Consider the following 22084-nt stretch of genomic DNA (forward strand, 5'->3'; position numbering starts at 1 on the left):
CCAACACAAAGGGACTCTGGCTGACCAAATTCACAGTCTATTGCAAGTTGGGAGCCATTAACTCCCCAAGGTGCTGTTGACAACCTACAGAGTGGCCTCAATGAGACCAACAACTGGTGTCAGAACCATGGCCTTAAGCTCAACGCCAAAAAATGTGTCGTTATCCCCTTTGGGAAAACCCGGTTCCCATGAATTACCACACTGATGGTAGTCCACTGAAAGCAGAAAGTGTTAAGAGATCTGGAAACACAGGTTGACAGCAACCTCTCTTTTCATCACCACATTCCCACTGTAGTCAGAAAGTCTTTCTATGTGGTATACCTCATTACTAAGGGTTTTGCATCCAGGAAGAAAGAGGTCATTGTCTCCCTCTACTCTTCCCTCATTAGGCCAATCATCGAATACAATGCCCCATTTGGCATGTACCTCACTAGACACCTGCAACTGGAGTGGCCGCAAAAGTACCTCGCAAAGAGGATCCTAGGCCTTAAACACTTGTCCTATATGGAGAGACTCAAAAAAACTCCAACTATTCTCCGTCTCATATCGCCTACTTAGGGGCGGTCTCTGTTTGACTTACAAAGCCATGTCTGACCCAACTTTGTTAGAAATGCTACATCTAAAGAAATCCCAATCCCTCCGCACCACACGCTCTAGAGACCTCAACCTCATTAACACAATCAACAGAACGTACTGGAGGGACAGGTTCATAACGCAGAGACTGCCAATGCTATGGAATAGACTTCCCATACATGTCAAGCAAAGCACCTTGCTGACCCTCTTCAAGAGAAATCTTGATGAGTGGATGGGAAATAGAAACTTCACTCCGGAGATAACTCCAGTGGCTCTACTCGAAAGAGGCACTGGGAATTTAGGTCAGATGGCACGATGACAGGGTAATCCTACGGCTAGGTTTGTAAAGGCTCCAGGGCTATTAGCCTAGTACACACCTATGAACCTATGTGGGAATAGAAGGGTCTGAAAAAAAATGAACAAATGAGAATAAAGCTCAGAAAGGAATACTTCAGAAGATAAAAGCAAACTGCCATGACATCTGGAGATAAAAGTCTGAACTATAAATCAATTTGTTCTTCCTGTTCTAGTTGACAGATGTGGTACAACTGACTGGCTCCAACAGGTATTGAATCAATTGGACAGAAAAAATAATAATGCTTCATGTTTATCAAATGACATAAAAAAACTGTACACCAAGGCTTGGTATCCCTTACTCTGGAGAAAGCCATTGATAAATCTGCAATCATGGGACTGCATACATATCTGCTGACCTCATCATTCAAACACAGAGACAGTTTTAAAGCAGGAGTAGTAATCTAAGACAACACATTCCTTATTGTAGTAGAAGCATTTCAGAATAAACTGGGAACAGAAATCCAACTACAAGTACACAAAACTCAGACAGGAACGGAATGCGCTAAAGAATACAAAAAAAGAATATAAGGAAAAGGATCAAACAAGAACAAAAAAAGGTGGAAAGTCCACAAATATAGTGGCAAATACAGAGAACTTCTATAACAACCAAATGTTAAAGAGATGTGAATCAAAACCAAGAGATGAAAGGCTAATAATGGCAGCCCAGGACAGTAGACAATGTACACGCTGATTTACCAAGTCCACTAAAATGTGGGAACAACAGACCAATGCAGGTTCTGTACAACACAACTTAAAGAGTTGCACATCTTGTTGCCGGGTATAAACTAGTCATGTCAGAGTTGGATTCAGGCTTGCAATTAGGATGATACCTAGCAGGAGCACTGGGTGTTGCACCCATGGAATGTAGGCCTAGGCAGCACCCACTGCCATTGTGTAGATTAGGAACCACAGGATCTAGCATGCAGAGGCATGCTCCTAGTGACAGCAGCATGAAGTGGAGCTCATGCCAGCTGACTTGAGGGAGGTGGTGCTACACTATGAAGGGTAGATTACTCTGCAGAACCAATAAGCTGGTGCAATTCCTACCACCAGTCTCTTGCTGCTGTGGGAACAAGTAGGAAGGCTTTTGCCTCATCTGAGAATGCCCCAACTGAACAAATGGGCTGAATGGGTACAGACAGTGCAGCCATTGGGCTAAGTCCTGCAGGGTACAAAAAAAGTATTACAAAGATTATAAAAATAAAAGGACGAGTATTACAAAGGGTCAGCCCTTAAAGATGAGTAGTCTTGAAGCCAAAAAAGCATTCAAGTGGACTACTCCAAGTTTAAGGGTTTTTAGTTTCTCAGTATACTATGCAGGGTTACTACTGAGTATACACAGAGGCTAAACAGTTAAGAGATGTCACCACCATTTGAGCTAACCAAGAGGCATTACATAGGGTTTCCCAATTTCAACTTTAACTTCTGACGAAGTACTTACAGATTCCCCTACACCAAGATGGGTTGGGAGGTGGAGAAGTTATCTGCCAATGGCATTTCATTCAATTGGTAAACACTGAAGTGAACCAACATCATCGGATACCTTGGGTAAACATAGTGTATCCAAGAATAAATTTAAACAAATGCTTAAGAAATTGTAACATTACCTATGGCAGTAAAAACATCTTAACTCATTCAGTCCTGAACAGCAGGCGGCTAACACCTTTGCTTCCTGAGGTCTTCTAAGCCAAAATACTACGTGCTTACTAAGAGTTTTTCTCCAAAATCCTCTACTAAAAATACACTTCATTACATTTACAATATCTGATAAATGACACGAATTACAAAAAAAATGAAAACTATAACAGCTCTTCAGAAGTCAATGGGCTATACACTGGTGTTAGAATCAAATGTCTCTCTCTAGATGCTGATTTCATACTGCAAGTTTATTTAAAATATATATATATATATATATATATATATATATATATATATATATATATATATATTTTGTTTGCCAAAAATCACTAACGTTATAGTCAAACAAAAGGCTGCATCTCTAAGTGTGCAAGATAAATGCATGACAACAATTGGAGAATTATTCACCTGTTCAAGAGCTTTCCAATGATGCAGGACAAAAGGGGATAGCATCCTGCTGTTTTAGGATACTGACGAATCAGTACAAATTATGCATACATTTTCATAATATTTCAACACAAAATCACTCTACAAAACCATTTGAGTTAGATGGCAAGCATCTGTGACAACAATGTGTGAATGTTTTGTAGTAAATAGTACTACACTGGTTCCACTTTTGTGATTTATTTGAAGTGTTCAATGTGTACTACATTCTATATAGGAAAAACTAAGACAGTTAAGAAACAGAATGTGTGAACACTTGTATGCCATCAAAAACAAGAATGCTGACAATACATTGCCAAAACATATTCTTTTAAATGAACACCATAAATTTTATTTTGCTGTTATTGATCATGTACATAGTAATTTTAATGGGAACAGGGAGTAGTAGCTAGATTATAGAGAACTTAGGTGGCAGGTATTGTTTAATGCTTACGATCCACCTGGTTTAAATGCTGGTGTTAATTACAAAATAATATTAGACAGAAAATCGTGTTATGACAAATGTAAATGAAAAACTTTTGTTACTGTGTTTTCTGCCCCTTTTCTAACAATGTTAATAGGGTCAATGGTCCTTGAAACATGATTTGTACATAGAAGTTTTAGCTATGGATTGCACATAGGAATTTTTTGATGTTTTTTAAGGGATGTTTATTTTTTAATTGAATTCTTTAATTGAATTAATTGATTTACTTATTTTTCTGATTGGTGGCTTTATTAATTAGTAGGGGTAAAAAAGTATCATTTGTACTGGAATTATTTGTTCTGAGGAAGGCCTTTATGTAAGGTCAAAAGTGCTTAACATTTTTGGTCATTAAAAGATTGTTTTGAGTGTCTCAGTGGAGTCCTCTTTTTTTCGTTCCATTTTAATGATTTTTGCATTTTCATTCATGTTTTAATGTCAAAGTTTTACTAACATCTGCTGCTTGAATACACCATCCCCAACGTAACAGTAATGCACTCGGTGCATTATTACTGTAAACCTGGAAAAGGTTACATTTTTATACATTTTGTAAACACTCTTCAACTCTAGTTCTGTACATCCCATGTTGAACATTTCAGTATGTGTGTTTAGTAACTAGTGTCAGCTTGCCTATGCCACAAGTTTGCATGAGATTTATTTATGTACCTTCAATCAGGACATCAGAAGTTAGACTTTGAAAACAGTGATGAGTACACTCATTTCAGGAGTATAGGAAGTCTCCTGTAAAGACAAGTATACTCTTACAGGATACATAGCAACTCTGCTTTCCTGATGACCCGACCTTAGTATGAAGCAATGAGTTTCAAAATCTAGATGGCTCTTCACCAAGGATGTATCTATTAAGATTACTTAACCAGGAAGCATCAATACAAAGGAAGGCTAAATAAATCCAAAAGCAGCTTCAGGGTAAAGGCACTTCACTGTGTAAATGCACAAATGCTAAATTCCTTTTTAGGTCACCAAAGTACCACCACGACTCGGAATAAAAGTTAAAAATTGTAGTTCCTTTATTAGATAGAATAGATAGTAAGCGCTTTCGGGTTTTATCCAAACCCTTCTTCAGACATATAGCTAATGACAATTTTCAAAGTATACTTAAATGAAAAAAGGTGCCAAAAAAGCATTTGAACCACTTTTAAAATCTAAGTAAATACCATTGCTGTCCCCTAGATGGTACCAAAGACAAACTTTTCAATGGAAGTCTACTGTGAACGTTAAATAAATCAGTATCTACTTTGTTTCTAAAATGTATATAAAAAGGATACATTCTGAAACAATCAACTGTGATACCTAATCACTCCCAAAACTGCTCAAATGCAAACTTGCTATTAATTACATATCTAAAAACTCATCAAATAAAAAATATATATAAATATAAACTAAAGAAAAATATTCATACTTAAATATTATGCCCAGTTAATAAACTCTCTAACCTATATAAATACAATATACATGACTCAATTTAATTAATAACCATATGAACCACCAATAGAATGAGAATATATATGTATATATACAGAAAAATTCATTCTAAACATCTAAAGAACATTTAAAAGCATGGTCATTGGGCTTGCTTTCATAAACATAAATAGTCAGATCATATATATATATATATATATATATATATATAGTCTATATATTTATTTATATATATATATATATATATATATATATATATATATATATATATATATGTGTGTGTGTGTGTGCATAAACACATAAAATGTATATGAATAAACACATATATATCAAAACATACAGAAGTACAATTTAGTATAAACATATAACAATAAATTTGCTAATTACTTAAAGTACATAAATAAACTATAATCTATGTATGATGTTTCAATGGTCTATCTGAGGAATGGCCTAATCGAAATTCTATCATTTATACCACTACTTCTATCTGACTGCATTCTTATTATCCATTTTATTTCTTGTTTTTCTGTATAGTTCTTTATATTACCTAATCTCTCATTTCTCTCAATCAACTCAACAACCATGAAGTTAAGCTGGTCATTCAAACCATGATTTAAAACATGTTTCGCTAATGCATTAGTTTCATCCTCATGTTTTATAGCGTAAACATGTTCCCTCACTCTCTCTCTCTCTCAAGGTTCCATTAGTTTTTCCTATATAGATACTAGTACATTTCGTACATTTAGCTAAATATACAAGATCTCTAGACCTACAATCAGCATACTGTGTAAAGGTATATGTTCTATTACTATCAGGATGTATAAATACATTGCAACCTTGTATATACAAGCGTTGGTTACAAGTTCTACAGGGGTATGTACCCTGTCTTTTTGAAAGTATTTTGTTGACCTTTCCTTGTTCATAAAGTAGTTGTTTTAGAGACTTATTATTACGATAACCCATACTTGAGTTTAGAGCCAACTATAGATCGAATTTCATCATCAGTTGTTAATATACTCCAATTTCTATTAATCATATTGCATATACTCTTGTTATTATTTGAGTATTGTATATTCAACCTGACTTGTGTATTATTTAACTTGGTACTTCCCATAGCTAATGCTACCTCAGTTTCATCAATATTTATTTCTCTAAAATAAGGTCTTCCTTTCTTTTCCCTGTCTATTATTTTTAAATCATTAATGACCCCACTTTCTTTATTGGAATATCCTCTTATATTACATTCTTCTTTCAGAGTATCTAAAGTTAATTAACATTTATTATCATCACTAGTTAATCTGGATATTCTCCCTCCTTGATTAATAACCATATTTTGATATACATGTGTAGGATGCCTACTGGTGCGATGAAGCAAACAGCTTTTTCTACACTTCTTCCTATACAATGATGTCAAAATCATGTTTTCTTCCTTGGTTATTAATACATCTAAAAATTCTATAGTATCTCTTGACCATTTACCCTCAAATCTCAAAAATGTAGTAGTTTAATTTAAATATTGTAAGAACTGACTTAATTCTGACTCCATCCCTTCCCATAGGAAAAAGACATCATCCACAAACCTTTTATAACATTTGATGTTTCTAGCATAGTTCGTATCGCTGATATATGTCTTTTCCCATTGGACCATGACCAGATTGGCGTATGAGTTAGCACATGGTGTTCCCATCGCTACGCCTTTGATCTGTAAATAGTATTTATCAGCATACATAAAAACATTATTTTCCAAGATTAATTCAAGCAATAGCATGTATTTTAACACTTCATCATTGTCGTTTCTTATATGTAGCAATTGTCTCAAGTAATCCATTCCTTCTATGTTAGGTATTGAGGTGAACAATGATTTCACATCTAAGGTTACTAACCATATTTCAGATGACTCACCACTATTGTTCATGCATATAAAAAGTGTTTCCAAAAAATCTTGAGTATCTCTAATTATAGTATCTGTGGTTTGAACTATCCCTTTAAGTTGCTTTTCAACATAGAGAGTGGTTCTGTCAACCACCCTCTACTAGAGGCAATCTGTCTCACTTTGGGATTCTGATCATTTTTATGAACTTTCGGGAGCCCTCTGAATGTTGAAACTGTTGGTAGTTCAACCAAAAAATATTTATATAGCTCAGGATAAAATAATGTTACAAATTAACAGGTCGTATAAATTACTATGCATATTGCTAATAATCTTATTGAGCTGCATATAATTAACCAATCGATGTGTTTCATCCTCATCAAGCATTGTCTGCATAACTCCTTCATAATACGGTCGGTCCAATATAACATCCACCCCACCTTTATCAGCTGGCCTGATTATGATCTCATTATTATTATTACTTAAATTAATTAATGCTTCATGCTCCGCTTGGTTGGTTTAGATTATAACTCTGATTACCTTTTGTTTGACTATACATGTGCATGAGATCCCTTTCACATGCTTGTTCAAATGTTTCTAATAGGGGGTGCAAATGGGGTATGAACACACTAGGTTTCTTAAAAAGAAGCTGCTCAGTTTCTTGTTTATCTTTAAATAACATTTTCAATGCTATATTTCTAACAAACATTTTTATATCGACGACAAATTCAGTTATATCAGTTTTTTTTATCTGGTATAAAGGACAGCCCCTTTATTTAAAAGGGATTTTTCAAAAATTCCAAGTTCATAATGAGATAAGTTAATAATTAACTCAGACTCACTTCTCTGTATTTTGTTCTGAGTTAATATAGAGTCTTCTGATATTTTCCGCTTCCTGCTGTTCCTGTTGGGAGTCCATTTTTTCTGTTCTCGAATAGGTAAGGGAAATTGATGAATCTTCAAGTTTAAAGCCGGTTGTTCAGTATGACTTGTCATTGGCTTCCTTCTTACATCACTATTCAGTGTTGAGTTATTAAATTCACTTTGTTCTTCTGATTGTGGTTTCAATGCATGTAAAGTATTCACATTAGGATCATTTCGCTCTTCAGCAGATGTTAGTGAATTTGTCTGTTGTTCATTCTGCGATTTATTACTATTACTGTTTACAGTTTTAGATCTTATTTCTTTTTCATTTCTATTTCCTTGTATATCAGTGGGTTGGTTGGAGGTGTGTCCCCTTTCGAAGACTTGTGATTGGTGAGCAGGAGAGAAATGATGAGAATTATCTCTGGTTTGAGACTGACCTGTCCCCCTCTTGCTTCCCTCGGCCAAGAGAAGACATTTCCGATTTCAAAGCCTTTTAAATCGCGCTCAAGTTTCTTTTTCTTATCCAGAAGTAACCTTCGCTTCAATGTCAGTGTATGCGTTTGAATGTCCTCATAAAACACGGCAAAAACTCTTTCGTTTATAAGCGCTAACAGTTCACTTTGTTTTTTAGTAATTTCTTCTGCAATGTTGTTTTCAATCAACATATACTGTTCAATAAGTAATTTTATATACTGGAAGCTAGTGTCTATGTTCAATTTTTGCCATTTGGCTAAAAGTTCAAGATAGAGCGTGCCGTATGTCGGCATCTTTAAAATTCTCAATCCTCTAGACATTACATGAAAACATAAGCATGCCTCCATGTGTTTGCGCTACCACTGAATTTTTTAATTTAGTCAAAAGGTTCTCTATTTTACGGGCTATTTGCAGAACATTAATGTTAAACTCATTAGAATGTTCACTTTCACTCGCATTCAGCAGTTCGTTCTTCCGAAACTTTAAAAGCGCATTTAAAAGCGCAGTCTCTTAAAAGCTTCTGTTGTACTAGAATTAGAATTTTCATTACCTTCGTGGATGGAGTTAGGATTATATATTTATATTTATTTATATATATATTTTATTTGATGAGTTTTTAAGATATGTAATTAATAGCAAGTTTGCATTTGAACAGTTTTGGGAGTGATTAGGTATCACAGTTGATAATTGTTTCAGAATGTATCCTTTTTATATACATTTTAGAAACAAAGTAGATACTGATTTATTTAACATTCACAGTAAACTTCCATTGAAAAGTTTGACTTTTATACCATCTAGTGGACAGCAATGGTATTTACTGATATATTAAAAGTGGTTCAAATGCATTTTTGGTGCCTTTTTTCATTTAAATATACTTTGAAAATTGTCATTAGCTATATGTCTGAAGAAGGGTTTGGTTAAAACCCGAAAGCGCTTACTATTCTATCTAATAAAGGAACTACAATTTTTAACTTTTATTCTGAGTCGTGGTGGTACTTTGGTGACCTGAAAAGGAACAAAGGAAGGCTAGCTTATACAAGTGAAAGTACCTTTTTTAATGGATCTCACTCAAAGTTCTCATTTCAGATGTTTACTCTGTCACTGGCATTACACTTGTTTTAGGCTTCCCTGTGAAATTGCTTCATCTCAATTTTAAAAGTTAAATGAGTATAACTGCATGTTAAAAGATGTCCAAGAAGAAGCTTCCATAATAACTTGGTTGCTGATTCTCAAGAAAAAGCAGTGTTATATATGTCTCTGCCCCTTGCACAATAAGCTTTAACTGTACCTTCCAGCTTTTTACCCTAGAAAGAGTAGCAAAAGTGCATACTGTGTAGAACAGTAAGCTAACTGCCTTTACCTCTAATATGGAAGAAAAACAACAAACAGCTGCCTGAACTTTCTGGTTTCCTTGGTTCTATACAAACAGTATCTTAACTGTCTAAACATCCAAATGGGTAAAATTATTTCTCACGTTGGACTTCCCAGTAAATGGATAGTTTGATTTAGGAAGCATTCTGTCATTACTACAGGCATGAAGGATGGATTTGTTCTTAGGCTCATCCTGACCTTATGGAAGACTAGAAAGGGTTCCTTACACAAAGCAATAAGCTATAACACTTCTCTAGTTGATTTGATGGCTTTAGGCAGAGCAGTTTTCCTGTCAGAAATTTCATACCAAAAGTGTGATGAGAGACTTAGGGACAAAGGTGGACAGTGGTCTCACCTTCGATAACCACATCGTCAGAAATCCTTCTATGTGGCAGACCTCATCACTAAGGGCTTTTCATCCAGAAAAAAGGAGGTCACTGTCCCACTGTACTCATCCTTCATTAGACCCATTACAGAGTACAATGCCCAGTTTGGTATGTACCTCACAAAACATCTGCAACAGCAGGAAGGCCACAGAAATACCTCACTAAAAGAATCACAGGCCTAAAGCAGATGCCCGATGCTGACCGTCTAAAAAAAAGTCCAGCTATACTCTGTGGCATATCGTCTACTCAGAGGCGATCTCTGCTTAACATTGTTCAAGAGAAATCTTGACCAATGGATGGGAGATCGCAGATATACCCCAGGGATTACCTCAGTGTCACTGCTCGACAGAGGCACAGCAAAATAATGGGTATAGTTCCCCATACTAAAGGGGTGGCGTAAGCCACAAAACTATGGGCTAGGCTTGTAAATGCCCTCGGGCAGATAGCCTAGTATGAACCGATGAACCTATGAACATACAAGGCCATGTCAAACCCAGAGCTGTTGGACATGCTCCACTTAAAGAAATCCCAATCCCTCAGAGCCACAAGCTCCAGGGATCTAAACCTTGTCATCACAATGAACAAAACATGCTAGAGGGACAGGTTCCTGACCCAGAGACTCCCCAGACTCTGGAACAGACTGCCCATGCATGTCAAGCAGAGCAACTCCTTGGTCCTCTTCAAAAGGAACCTTGACGATTGGATGGGAGATAGGAAATTCACCCCGGGGATCTCATCGGTCGTCCTGCTAGACAAGGATCCAGGGAAGTAAATATTGTGGGAAGAAATATCCAGGGAATTGTTATGGCTAGGCTTGTATAGGCCCTAGGGCAGATAACCTAGTACCAACTTATGAACCTATACGTCTTGGGTCTGCAGGCTCAAAGGGAACTTGAGTAAGCTTCTCAAGGATTGAGATTAAAGGTCCAAGGAGGAGCAATTCTCATGCATAGTGGTATGAAATGCAATACCTCCTTTAAGGAATTGCCTAAATGGTAAAAGGCTGGTTAAGGGCAGATCCAAGGGTAGGGTTTGGTAGGACAGGCTGAAATATTTGAGAGATGAAATTTAATGGAGGTATAGGCCAAACATGTCCCTAAATGGAAACTATGACATCGGGGAACCATGAACACTGATGTTGTACTGAGACCTTGTTTCCTTCACAAGCACTGGTAAAAGAAAAAATCTCTTCCATTTGGATGGATAATATTTCTTTGTGGCTGGTCTTCTTGACTCCTGATAATATCTAGCCCATTCTCTGTGTACTAGTACCTGAAAGGCAGCAGAATCAGACCAGCTAATCTGTGAGTTGTAGAATTTTCAGGCTGCATCAGGAACCTTTTGCTCTGACAGGTCAACCACTGGACATTTCTATGAGAACAGAGAAAGTACAGTTTTGTACCTACCATAAATGTAGATGTTCGAAGATCCACATTGCTGCAGTCCTTACACTTGGGTAGTCCGCTGTCCTCGGTCGGCCCGAATATCAAAGTATAAGGCTGACGTCGGTCAAGGCGCATTAGACTGACATCAGGACGTCAGGGTACAAATGCGCATGACCGACGTCATATCCTCAGTCTTTTCTTGCCCCAGATGTCAGAAGACCCTAAAAAGAAAGGTCAAAACCAAAAGACAGCAAACAACCAACCAACCACCCTTGCACTAACAATATGTACAATATATACAATATACACAATATTTACAACCCAACCCACACAACCGCCTCTAACTACAGAGGGGAAGGAGGGAGGGTAAATTGGACTGCAGCAATGTGGATCTTCGAACATCTACATTTATGGTAGGTACAAAACTGTACTATGTTCTTCATCTCACATTGCTGCAGTCCTTACACTTGGGTAGAATCCCAAAGCAGAGGTAAGGGAGGATGGCCAAACTATAAGGAAGCAGGAGCTGCCAAATGCCCTGCAAAACAGCAGTGGCAAAACCAGCCCTGGATTTAGAGTAAAGTGGTAGGTGATAATGCCTAGAGAAAGTATGCACTGAACTCCAAGTAGCTGCCTCCAAAATATCCTTAGTTGCCACCCCTCAAAAAGCTGTCGAAGTGGCAGTAGCCCTAGTGGAATGAGGCCTAATCCCAGCTGGAATCTCCTTGCCATGATGGGAATAACAGAAAGCAATGCAAAACCCAATCCACTTAGAAATAGTTTGTTTTGACACAGGCTTGCCCTGAGAACTCAAAGCAAAAGAAACAAACAACTGCTGAAACTGCCTGAACCCTTTAGTTCTGTCCAAATAATATCGCAACTGCCTGTGTACATCTAAAGTGTGCAAAATCTTTTCCCCTTTATTTTGGGGATTTGCATAAAAAGTAGGCAAATGAATAGTTTGGTTGAAAGCCACACTAGAAACCACTTTAGGCATAAAGGAAGGATTAGTACGTAAAGATACCCTATCCTTATGGAAAATTAAGAAAGGCTCAACCGCCATAAGGGCCTGCAACTCAGAAACCCTTCTTGCAGAGGTAATAGCCAACAAAAAAGCAGTCTTCCATGATAAAAACTTTAATTCAGTAGTAGCTGCAGGCTCAAAAGGTTGTAGAGTGAGTTTCTCCAACACAAAATTGAGATCCCAAGCAGGAGTAGGAGCTCTTCGTGGGGGTCTTATATTCCTTGCCCCTCTAAGAAATTGCTTGAACAAAGGATGAGAAAACAATGGTGGGTCACAATCATAGTGAGCCGAAATTGCTGCAGCATGAACCTTAATAGAAGAGAAGGACAAACCTTTGTCCAGTAACTCAGTAAGATATTGAAGAGCCACACTTAAATTAGGCTCAGAAACATCAAAATCCTTTGCTGCACTCCAAAATAAAAATCTCTTCCATTTATCTGCGTACACTTTCCTTGTACTAGGCCTTCTAGCTTCCAAAATAACATTCAAAACTTGCAGTGGAAGTGGAGGCCCACTATGGTTCAAAACAGAATATGCCAGGCTGTTAGGTGCAGAGAGTGAAGCTTGACATTGAGCAAACGACTGTCCTCTTGAGACAACAGGTGTGGAATCGAAGGCAAAGGCCATGGAGGCTTCCGTACCAGGCTTCTCAGTAATGGGTACCAATGCTGTCGAGGCCAATCTGGAGCTATCAAAATCATCCTTGGCTTGTCTTGTCTGGCCTTTAGTAGTACCTTTGGGAGGAGAGGCAGAGGTAGAAAGGCATACACATGAAGATTGCTCCAATTGAAAGAAAGAGCATCTACTTTCCAAGCTGTGGGATGAAACCTTTTTGTGCAAAACTTTGGCAGCTGGTGGTTTAGTGGAGAAGCGAACAGATCTATGTCTGGAGTTCCCCATGACACTGTCAATTTCTGAAATACATGAGGATCCAATTTCCACTCGTGGGGATCCATAATTTGTCTGCTCAACACATCTGCTAAGGAGTTCTGTGCTCCTGGCAGAAACCTTGCCTGAAGATTTAGCTGTAAACTGAGAGCAGTCTCCCACAAAATCATTGCTTGCCTGCATAGAGGATAAGAATGTGTTCCGCCTTGCTTGTTGATGTACCACATGACAGTTGTGTTGTCTGTTAGAATCAACACCTGCCCTGGAAGAAGTAAATCCTTGAAAGCTATTAATGCAAACTGGACTGCTAACATCTCTTTCAAGTTGATATGTAGATGTTGTAGTCTGGCAGGCCACTTGTCTTGTATCCACTTTCCATTCAGATGAGCTCCCCAAGCTTTGTCTGAGGCATCTGTCGTTAGAATCTGACTCGCCTCTGGCCGGGTCACAGAGAGTCCCTTGTTTAGGTGACATTCCTGAGCCCACCACAACAATTCCTTTTGAATGCAAGGTATTATTTGAATGACAGTGTCCAAATCCTGGCAGTGCTGTGTCCATACATTTTTGAGATACCATTGTAGCTTCCTCATATGCAGTTTGGCATTGGGAAGCACCAGAATACAAGATGCCATGAACCCTAAGGCTTGAAGGACTGTCCTTGCAGTCAGCCTGGACTGATGAGACAACTGATGAAAGTAAAGGGAAAGATTCTTTTGTTTATCCGGGGTCAAAAAGGCCATCTGAGATGCTGTATTCAGTCTCACACCCAGAAAGCACATGTCCTGAGAGGGTACTAGACTGGACTTTATTTCGTTCACAGAATACCCCAGGCATCTTAGCACTGCTATCACATAATCCAAATGATGAAGAAGCTCGTCCCTTCCTTGAGCCAGAATCAGGCAATCGTCCAAATAAGGATAGATCTGTATTCCTTTTAACCTGAGGAAAGCTATCACTGGAGCCAGAACTTTCGTGAACACTCTGGGCGCAGTAGATAAGCCAAAGGGCAATGCAGAGAACTGATAATGAGAAGTCCCAGCTCGAAACGCAGATACTTCCTGCAACTCAGTCTGATAGGAACATGAAGATAAGCCTCCTTGAGATCCAAAGTTACCATCCAATGATCCTTGCCCAGCAGAGGTAAAAGCTGCTGTAACGTCAACATTTTGAACTTGGGAATGTCCAGATAAGTGTTGAGGATAGATAAGTCCAAAATTGGTCTCCACGTGTTCCCTTTCTTTGGTACTAGGAACAGGCGAGAATAAAATCCGAGGCCCACTTCTGGCATAGGGACCGGCTGAATGGCCCCTATTTGGAGTAACAGAGAAATTTGCTTGTGAGCCTCTATTCTTTGTTGAGGAGGAACGTCTGGCATGCCTTTGAAAGGAGGCAAGGTATGGAAATAAAACCTGTAACCGTGGTGTATGATATCCAATACCCATCTGTCTTGGGTAATTAAACTCCAATTTTCTTTGAAAAGTGCCAACCTTCCTTCCAAAGGAGCTGCCAGACGAGAAGGCTCTGGCAGCTGAAAAGGTAGGTCATTGGGTCTGTTTACGAAAGGACTGACCCCTGCCCTCACCAAGACTGTGCAGGAGAACTCCCTGTTCTAGGCCTGAAAGAGCCCTGAGCTCTGCCCCTACCACGTCTAGATCTACCCCTAGACTGGGAATCATAAGAAGGATACGTCCACCCCTTAGTAGGCCAATTTCTACTAAACTTTGGAGGCTGGACCTGCAAAAAATCTTTAACAGTCTGCATAGACTTAGCCTTGTCTTCCATTTTCTTTAAAACTGCCTCAACAGGAGAACCAAACAACACATCAGATTGTAAAGGAGCATCTAAAATCCTTGTTTTAACATGGTCAGATAAATTCTGATCCCTCAGCCAGGCGTGCCTGCGAAGAACTGACCCAGTGGCAGCCACCCTAGACGAGGCCTGTACAGCATCAAAACCACATTGCAGAGAATGCTTACCCACCTGTTCAGAAACATGTACTAAATCTTGTAACTCTTTACAATCAATACCTTCCGCCAGAGCATCAACCTTAGACTTCAATTGTGTAAGGAGATAATTTTGGTATTTCAACATGTGGAACTGGCAATTTAAAGCCCTCATAGCTAGAGTGGAAGAAGTATAAACTTTCTTTCCCCATCTATCCAAAGCCCTGGCCTCTTTATCTGCAGGAACCGGATTCTTGACAACAGAAGCCTTAACACCCTTAGGCCCCTGACTAACAGTTTCTGGGTCTGCCCTAGGACTCTTAAAAAGATACTTATGAGCTTCAGGCACCCTGTAATACCTATCCGGCTTAACAGGAGCAGGTGGCAAAGAATCAGGATTAAGAGAAGCCTCTGCAAACACATCTTCCACAACATCCAGAACAGGAGGTATAGCCAAAGGCCTATGCTGGGGTAAAAACAAAAATTCCCTAAGCCTTTTCCTGGAATCAGAGAAGTCCTGACCTTCCCACTTAAAATGCTCCCTCATGGAATGAAGAGTCTCTGAAAAAGAAAAATCCTCAGGAGGAGAAGCAGAAGGAGTAGAATCATCCACATCAGAATCAGAATAAGGAGAATACTCCTGCAAGTCTTCAGCCAAGACTCTGAAACATCCAAGCCTGCTCAAAACTCCCTAACTCAGGCTCCACCCTAGGTCTCTTATCAGGAGGGGGCAAAGAACCCCTAATCAAAGTAATTAAATCTTCTGCCATTTTAAGCATATGCTTCTTGGGCACAGTTCCTGAAGAACTAGGGGTGACACCAACCGAAGCTAAACCTGGCCTGCCTCTGGGAGAAGCCTTGGAAACAGAAGGAGAGGGCCTAACCACCCTAGGAAGGGAGGGGAGTATAGTAACCTGAGAAGCCCCTTCAGCCTGACCTGCCTCCTGAGAGGCCACATCCTGCAATAACAAAGTCTCTCCCTGGGATCCCAAAGAAACCTCCGGTGGAACCACCGGCTCCACCGACACCTCTAAAGAACCGGCGTCCGGTACGGACGGTTCTTCTAGCCTAGGCTTAACTGCTTTGTCCTTGCGCTTCTTCGAAGAAGCGGGCATCGGAGCATCCGACGGCATTTTATAATTGCACCGCTTCCCGAAGACTAACCTGGCACAATCTAACCTTCTCTTTATAGTGCGCTTATTGAATCTAGCACAAGAGCGACACCCAACAACGGCGTGCTCAGGCCCTAAACAAGGAATACACAAAGTATGATAGTCTCTATGCGGTATCTGTTTCCCACAAGAAATACAATTATTCACTTTTTCTGACATCCGTAAACCACTGAGGCAAGAAAAACTAAAATATTCCCCAACGGGTACTTAGCCAACTTTGAATCGGTCTCAAGCTCCGACCTCGCAAAATTTCAGAACGCCAACCGGCACTTGCAATGCTGCTTCTGCATCGGACCATGCGGCAAAAAAGACTGAGGATATGACGTCGGTCATGCGCATTTGTACCCTGACGTCCTGATGTCAGTCTAATGCGCCTTGACCGACGTCAGCCTTATACTTTGATATTCGGGCCGACCGAGGACAGCGGACTACCCAAGTGTAAGGACTGCAGCAATGTGAGATGAAGAACATCTAGTGTTACTTGAGCCAAAAGGGAGCCAACAGCAGCAGCTTTGGTCATTGTTGTCTACTGTTGTGGATCACCCTGGAAAGATTGAGCAGACAGAAATCATACAGAGACCTAACCAGCTGAGATACAGATATATATATATATATATATATATATACACACACACACACACACACACACACAGATAGAATAGGTATCCACTATTGAACTTCTTCGCATGGTTCTCTTCAGCAGTTTCTTCAGGTGCTGTTGTCCAGTGACTAAGTGATCTACATGGGGAACCTCCCATCTGTGCACAAAATGAAGACATTCCTGTGAATATCCTCTAGTGTGGGTCTGTCTTAGATCAGTATACCAGTATACTACTCTACCCACTCTGTTTTGCTGAGATGGTATGTAGACTGCTTTTAGGATTACATGGTGCTTCAAGGTACCAACCTGCAAAGTGTGGGATCTTCTCAATTCCTGCCCGATAAGGTACCACAGTTGAGGCATTGTTTGTCACTACTAGAAGGACATGTAATGTAATTATATGAAAGCTTTGACAGCCTGAATCAGTTACACTTTTGTTTTTTTTTTCTTTGGGTTGCACTCTACATCTACTGCACTCTGAAGTATTGTGTGTGCCTCCCTAGCCAGGTCTGAAGTATCTGTTGTCAGGATTTGGTTTAATGGTTCCGAGTGAATGAGATCCCAGTACTTATGATGACTTGCTCAGACCAACAATCAGTTCCTTGGAAATGCATGGTACAATGGGAACAGACTCTTTCAGTGACTGTGTGTGTTGTGTATGCATGGACCTCAGGTAACAGTGAAGTCTCCTCATAAGTAGTATGTCAAGGGGTACAGTCATATCCTAAGGGGGGAATGAATCTGACAGGAACATTCCAGTCTTTCCCCCCTCACTTTCCTGGAAGCCCTAAAGCTGTGCAGGGGAGTCTTCCTTTTTTCTTTTCAAACAGGGGACTTCATTCAGAGAAGGCTCCCCTGGCTGCAGGCTCTGTGGAGCTTTAAGGAACACCCAAGTCAGGACAAACCATTATAATGGGAAAGCTTGATGTAAAAAAAGCGAAGTAGGAGAAAACAACCCACTTAACATCTAGATCTAGAAGCCCGCCAGGAGCTAGGCAATGGCGAAATGTGCTCCACTTTCTAGGTTTATTTTTTATGCAGGGCATCCACTAAAACTTTTGGATTCAGAGCAGAAGTGCAAATCTTCCCTTACATCCTCACCCAAATGTATGGTGGTGATCCCATCCTTTTCTTCCAATATAGTAAGAGGAGCTTCAGCCACAGTCACTCAGCCTGAGTGTCCAAGGAATATGATGATATCCATCAGCATGACAGCATCAAAATGGCACTGCCAGAACCCTGTAGATGAACAGATATTTGATGCAGGAGCTGTGAAAGCACCTCACCAGAAACAAAAACATTAGACTGCCTAGAAACACTGGCTACAAGACTCACATCTCTCACGTCTTTCTCTCTGCCTTCTCCTTAATTGTGTCAGAGGCAGAGGACATGTAAATGCCACTATATACCAGGTGAAAGCCTTAAGAATCTTTGTGAACAGTGTCATAGAGAAGGCTGCCTCCTTCAGATCATCTGAAGGCAGATGACTTGGGCAAATTACACACTTCTGGACATCATGGGCAGGCCACAAGGAGGAAATGCAACAGTTAAGAAAGCTTTTACAAGGACACCACCTATTACTGACCCACAGATTTTTTTACACCCTGATATAATACTGATGTTCAGATATTCAAAATAGCTATAAATAATAAATTCTATCGACAACAGCAAAGGAAGAAATGTTCTCCCATGAGATACTTATCTGACTCCTGAACTCAAAAGCAGGCTGAACTACAGCAGGAACAGGACACAGTCAATACTAGCAAATGAAACATGTACACTGCACTGCAGCAAGAAATACCCAAGATGGAGTAGGTTAATGCCTGCTTTATTCATGGAGTTTCCTGATGTCTCAGAGAGAAGGCGTCGTGTGCACCAGGGAGAAAGGTTTCTGACCTCTACAAGACGGAATGGATGAATGGGGACTCCAACTAACGTGTAAACAGTCAGGACTACTGCAGCAGTAATCTAAATAAGGAACAGACTAAGTTTTCATGAATCCACTCTAAAATGTAGCTTATATGTGACTTCTTGCAGGATGAATAATTAGGTGTTCTAAAAGTTAAGGGTAGTAGATGTGCAAACGTTTTCTATCTACATATTTACCCAGTAGCCTTGAATCTTTGTCAGTGAGTGATGGATCACTTTCCTACACAAAACAGTAGCACATTCTGCCTTGTAAACTTGTTGAGTGAAAACCTTCCACAGACCACTACGAGACAATATTAATTTAGCGCTTTCATTCACCTTTATTATTGTGAACTTCTTCAGAAAAGAGGAGACTTCCCAAACTCCTCTTTTTTATACAAACAATCCAGGAAATGATGTCATATGATTAAGCGTTAATCATATGACATCATTTCCTGGATTGTTTGTATAAAAAAGAGGAGTTTGGGAAGTCTCCTCTTTTCTGAAGAAGTTCACAATAATAAAGGTGAATGAAAGCGCTAAATTAATATTGTCTCGTAGTGGTCTGTGGAAGGTTTTCACTCAACAAGTTTTCAAGTTCATTTGGTTTCAGTTTTTGGTTTTCGTACATTCTGCCTTGTGTGACTTCTACAAGTTCTATCAGTGCAAAGGCACTTTATGCATCCTATTTGCTTTTCTGATGGTAGCAACCTACATCCCAAGGAGACTGAAAATCTGCTCATAAACTCTCCTTAAAAAGTTTAGCAAAGTGGAGACTCTGTTTGCCCTAAGAAGAAGACAGGATCTTCATCATTATTTCTTTGCAGATAAAGACATATAATTTACAAGTCAGGTGAAAAATTTCACCCAAAATTAAAGCTGATCAAAGAAAATGCCTTCTAGTGGTGACCCTGAGGAATGGTGGGGAAGAAGTCTCCTTACGAGAGTCCCAAGAGTAAGAATGACTATGTCTCAAAAAGATATCTTGGTCATCATTAGATGTGTCAGATAGAAGCACTATTTTACTTTTTCTCTCATGCGAACATCTGCAAATGCCTTTGAAAAATTCAGCAGTGTTCTATCAATAAATTGAAGTCAGTCCAATGGATATCCACTTAGATATTTGATGTTTAATAAGGATCCATGTACAGTATTAAAATACTCTGCAGTAAAAGTCTTCTAATCAAAGGAGGGTCGTATAAATGCAGAGATAGAAATACAAAGAATGGAAAGTTCAGCCCAAGGAAAAACTGGTAAAACTCATCTAACTCTGAAAGTCCTAAACCAGGTATGCACTCAGAGCATACCACTGTACATAACAGTAAAGGTGCAGTTAACATGATATTGTCCATCAGCATGTGGGTCATTCAGGAGAGCTTAGGTGAGGTATTTACCTAAAGTTTAAATGAACATCCATCAGACATAAAATGTAAACAACCATGAAATATTGCAGAGATAACATTACTCAGATGTTAATATGGGGCATAAAGCAATGAAAATGGAAATAACTGAAAAAAGTTTATATGTGACTTATTTTAAAAAAAAGTTCCACAAAATGGTAACCAGCTATAATCGCTGGAGAGAATATCCATCTGTACTCCCTATGTTAAGATTTACTGTTGCATACAACCCTTCTCAAAGGAATTTAGATTATAAACAGAGACTTAATTTTTCACAAGAAGAAACTTTCCAAAGATGACTACAGAAACGAGACTGAATGTTAAGTAGTCATCCAAGTCCCAAAAATGCTCGATAACTAAGCAGTTATACAGTTGCACAATATTTAGAGATGCCTAATCTGCATGGACTCCCTTACAACAAAATGTCAAAGTTTATGGAATGAAGCAGGACTTCCTTTAGTACAGCAAAGATTCAACCAGAATTTAAAAATGAATGGTTCTTCTCAACTGTGATGCACATGAAAACCCTCAAGTTCCAACCTAAAAACTGAAAAAAAAATACACACAAATGCCTTAACACTCATCATAAATCACTTAGTGTTAAATAAAAAGGTCACAATCACAGCACACTTCAGGGCAGAAGCTAGTGCAACACATCCAAATACTGTACTGTATGCCTTTAGGGTATATTCTGGCTTGTTCTCAGATCTGCAATGTGTGTACATTAAGAACATAAAAGTACCACATAATGGTCCCATGAAATTACTTACGCTTGCTATTCAAGCGTCCCCACACATTCTGAAAACCAGGCCTAGTACAATCAAAAAGAAAACAGTTTCTAGTGAACAGCAGTGAAGATGCACATCATACTCTAGAGTTTTTGTTTATCACTTGAGCTCTGGTACACAAATTTGCAGGTGTGCACTAAGACACTATCGCTGTTACAAAAATCCAAAACAGCATACCTTGGCACTGATGTATATTTCTCATCTATATGCGTATATGCATATTTATATCTATATGTATACATATATATATATATATATATATATATATATATATATATATTTATCTATATATATATATCTATATATATCTATACGTATACATATATATCTATACGTATACATATATATCTATACGTATACATATATATCTATACGTATACATATATATCTATACATATACATACATATCTATACGTAAACATATATACATATATATATATATATATATATATATATATATATATATATACACATATATATACATATATATATATATATATATATATATATATATATATATACACACACACATACACACACACACACACACACACACACACACACACACATTTGGATCCTGTGAGTGCTCCATGTTAAAAGTAAATAACAGAACAAACAGGAAAGACCTTACCCTGGTTTATGCTTGTGGGTTTTGAGCATAGGACCAGCCTCTGCATGTCTTCGGGATAATATGTGATCATGTGTGGGATCAACAAACTTGAATACATGAGATGACCCAAACTGCACCTTCATGCCGCTCTGCAGCATGACCGTCTCTGTAATCCTTTGACCATCAACATAAGTATCTGCTTCCATGCTTCTTGGTGTGATAGTGACTACTCCATCCATGTTAGTGAGGTCACAGTGGTGAGGCTGGATTCCAGGGCCTAGCAACTAAGTCATTAGAACACAAAGAATGTTGAAAATGCACGAACTACTGAATGCACTAGGTACAAATTTAAAAACTGTACACATTTTATTCATGTACAACTACACAAATATCATTAACTCTATCATATTCTATTGTGTGTCTAATATCAAAACTGCACAATAAACTACACCAGTTTGCATGGACATAACCCTAGCACAATGGAA

General features: G+C 38.8%; 1 protein-coding gene across 12 annotated transcripts in view; it reads right to left on the reverse strand.

The window, feature by feature from the left end:
• The window catches only part of AFDN (afadin, adherens junction formation factor), a 3286836-nt gene that overhangs the window by 2229174 nt on the left and 1035578 nt on the right, over positions 1–22084 (reverse strand). For all 12 annotated transcript variants that reach the window (XM_044063225.1, XM_044063199.1, XM_044063191.1 and 9 more), the window contains exon 10: positions 21621–21883. In XM_044063225.1, the coding sequence (XP_043919160.1) occupies positions 21621–21883 (263 nt within the window). The remainder of the gene's footprint in view (positions 1–21620; positions 21884–22084) is intronic.

The sequence above is a fragment of the Protopterus annectens genome, chromosome 1.part0, assembly GCF_019279795.1.
Source record: "Protopterus annectens isolate FY-2018-M chromosome 1.part0, PAN1.0, whole genome shotgun sequence".
In the NCBI taxonomy this organism is placed as follows: domain Eukaryota; kingdom Metazoa; phylum Chordata; order Ceratodontiformes; family Protopteridae; genus Protopterus; species Protopterus annectens.